This window comes from Brassica napus, chromosome A9, assembly GCF_020379485.1.
Source record: "Brassica napus cultivar Da-Ae chromosome A9, Da-Ae, whole genome shotgun sequence".
Lineage (NCBI taxonomy): Eukaryota > Viridiplantae > Streptophyta > Magnoliopsida > Brassicales > Brassicaceae > Brassica > Brassica napus.
Window position 1 is genome coordinate 14205175 of NC_063442.1, and position 3628 is coordinate 14208802.

A 3628-nucleotide genomic window follows, 5' to 3' on the forward strand; every position below is an offset into this window, starting at 1 on the left:
AAAAAATAATGAAAAATAGGAAAGAGAAATCTATTAACTTAAACCATCACTTTTTAAATACTTTTAAAAGAGAGGATGTACAGACAGTACAGCTGTTTTTCTTCATCGATCAAAAAAATATTAAATTAAAAACTAAATTATTAGTAAGATATTATATTTTTACAATTCAAAAACGGGTTTCACGGCCGTTGGAGCTGCTCTAACCTAAACTAGAAAATAAATCCTTGTAATATTTTTTCTACTCTTTTAGATCCATTGATTTGACCTTATATTAATAGCTGCGGCTTCTTTCTACCAATGCTATATTTAAGCTTTAATAAAATAAACATTCTTATATTTAAAACCTATTGAAACTAATTTTAAATTTACAAACCAATGATTTAAAATTTAGTTTCAGTCTAAAAACAACAATCGGGTTTCTAATATAAAACAAACTTGGTGCTTCACCAGAATAGTTGTCCTCTTCTCAAACATATCTCAATTTATTGTTTGAAGCTAACCTATCATAAAGAGATACCCAAAAGAAGAGAAGACCACCAAACAAAAACAAAAATGGCGTCGAAAGCCTTCTTCTACTCTTTCTTTGTCGTCTCCGTCGTGTGTTTGTCCTCTCTCCCCGGATTTTCCGCCGCCGATGCTGATGATTTTGACCGTTTCCAGATTCAGGGATCAGTTTATTGTGACACTTGCCGTGTCCAATTCGTTACCCGTCTCAGCAAATTCCTTGAAGGTATATTAAATTAATAATAAAGTATTTTAATAAAAAGTTATGAATTTGTGACGTGAATACATTGTAGCCAGAATAGTCAACAGAAAAAAATTAACACATCAAAACTCGTTTGATAACAGTCACAAAAAGAAGAAAACAAGTCGTTTGATAACAATTGCAGAACGAAATAGTTTTTTTTTTTTAAACTTGCATAACGAAATAGTTTGAGAAGATTACGTTTGCGCGCACTCTATCTTGCATGTTAAGAGAATCCATGCAGCGTCATGCAATACTATATAGATTTTTAAATCCAAATGAAAGGCAATTGACCAATATCACTAGAGTAATTAATTACCGGGCCAAAGTATAATGCTCCCACGGCTAATGGGCCATTCACGTCGTGGGCCCATCCCGTCTGACGAGCAGTGCGTTATTTTTCCGAAGACTCCAAAATCTTGTGTACTAACCTTGCAATCACCACCTAAGTTTTCTCCGTGTTTTGGCCTCAGTCGCACGGTATCGCGAATCACTTCCTACGACATCGCGAATCACTTCCCGATAAGTCATCCATCATTTTACTACTCCAGCCCAAACACGCTTAACTCTGGAGTTTTAAACGAATATGTGGCGGAAAAGGTAAGTAAATTTGGTGACATAGGTAGCCAAATCAATCCTCTTAAACCTTTCCATATATTACAACTTGGGATGTTACAATTCACCCCTCTCAAAGAACGCAACGTCCTCGTTGTGTCCCGACAGGTATCAAGATGCCTCTCGGGTCAGAACCGAGCTAGATGGCTAACCAGTTCTGATACCACTTATAACTCCCCGACCGCTCACGGCTAATGGGTCATCCACCCCCGCTCTCTCAGCCTGTGGGCCTCATCCTGTCTGACGAGCAGTGCGTTAATTTTTCTAAGCCCGAAAGTCTTGTTTACTAACCCTGCAATCACCATCCAACATTTTTCCGTGCTTTGGCCTTACTCGCACGGTATTGCGAATCACTTCCCGATAGGTCATCCATCCTTTTACTACTCCAGCCCAAACACGCTTAATTCTAGAGTTCTAAACAGATATGTGATAGAAAAGGTAAGTCAACTTTGGTGACATATATAGTCAAATCAATCCTTTTAAACTTTTCCATATATCACAACTCGGGGATGTCAAACAATGTTTAAAATCAAATATGTTCAAACAATTAAGTAGTAGTTAGTTTGATTTAAGTGCTATTCAGCCCTAGTCAGCTGATGCACAACATCGATTCAGAATCGAACCACAACTTTATTTTAGTCTTTAGACTATTCATTGTTTCAAATATATATCTCCAACATCAGTTTGTAAAGTTAATATCAACTAGACATGCAAACGATTCAACCATTGACAAACTCCAAATCATATCATGTTTTACTTAAATAAAAAAAAGGTTATAATACGTATCCTTAGACTCCAAATAGCGACAATATATATACACACAACTGGGCTAACATGAGTTCGTATTTGTGAAGGAGCGAAAGTGAAGTTGGAGTGCAGGAGCAGAACAAACGGAACCCTAGCGTTGACCAAAGAAGCCGTTACCGACAAAACGGGAAGCTACATGATGGAAGTAACTGGCGACCACGAAGAAGAAGTTTGCGAGCTCGTTTTGGTGCAATCACCAGACAGTGGTTGCAGCGACGTCAGCGAAGAGGCATACTTACGTAACGCCGCTAAGATCAGTCTAACGGCAAATGACGGTATCGTCTCTCACGAGACACGTATCGTTAACCCTCTCGGTTTCATGGTTAAGACACCGTCAGCTGACTGTCCCGCTGCTTTCAAGGAGCTCGGTATTGTCCCTGACGTTACTTTCTAAGCGAAGAAAGAAAGAATATATGACGTGAGAGATTTTATTTCTATTTGCTTCAATTTGAAGGGTTTTCCGTCAAGTTTATCAATTATTTATCATTATGAATTAATACCACTAGTAATTATTGATGTTAATCTTGCGGTTTTTGTTTTTGATTAATTTGAATTGATTGTGAGTCATACTTTGTTGTTCTATAAAAAGAAAAAAAAAAGAGTTAACTTTGAAAGAAAAAACAAGAGTTAACTTATCAATGCTGGAGAAATTATCAATTACAACACAAGTCAACAAATCATTAGAAGGGTAATGATTGATCTGAAAGACTGAAACCTAATTAAAATCTGAATTTGATACACAAAGGAAATGATTTGTTTTTCTGAAACCTTATTAAAACTGATATTGTCATTTTTGGGTCAAATATGTGAATTTTATTGAAATTTGGAAGTGTTTGTAACAAGTTATAAACTCTTCGGTAAGGCATAGGAATTTTAAAAACTAGTTTACTCATTAACAAGCCAATGTTGCATTAGCTAGGCTGAAAACTCAGTTTTTGATTTCTCTTGGACAAAATAGTTTCCTGATGAAACGGTCTAGCTGCTCGAAGATGATGCTCGGCCATGTGGAGATATAGTCATGGAGTAGCTTATTCCGCTCAGACCAAATGCAGTAAATGGTTGCAAGATACAATAAACACTTTAGTAGCTTTGGCGTTATAGCATCCCTTAATTAAACTCATCGAATCAGAGGAAGCAGTGTATGTGGCTCCGTTTCTCAAATTTCTCCGTCCGTGGTATTGCTTCTGACTCTTCCGTTGCCGAGGACCTCGGCGACAGAGCCATGTTTCTGGATCATGATACTCCGTTTTAAACCGAAGCTGGGAGCATTTCCAATTTAAATGACTGAGTTTCCCCGTACCTCACACCTTGCAATACCGTTGGGGCTTTGGAATAATGTTGCATAAACTCTGATTCTTCTTATGAATCGAAAGGTATGTGTTGAAATGTGATTAATTGGTATCTGACACATTGATCTGAAGAAATAATATTTTGTCGTTTGTTTCTTCCAAATAAAGTTAA

General features: G+C 37.0%; 1 protein-coding gene across 1 annotated transcript; it reads left to right on the top strand.

Moving 5' to 3' along the window:
* The first annotated feature begins 362 nt into the window (after positions 1 to 362).
* Positions 363 to 2738, top strand: LOC106409491 (pollen-specific protein-like At4g18596). Its single transcript, XM_048740648.1, has 2 exons — positions 363 to 730; positions 2215 to 2738. Exons 1-2 carry the CDS (start codon positions 553 to 555, stop codon positions 2559 to 2561), a joined length of 525 nt encoding a protein of 174 aa, XP_048596605.1. The 5' UTR covers positions 363 to 552; the 3' UTR covers positions 2562 to 2738.
* Positions 2739 to 3628: the final 890 nt, after the last annotated feature.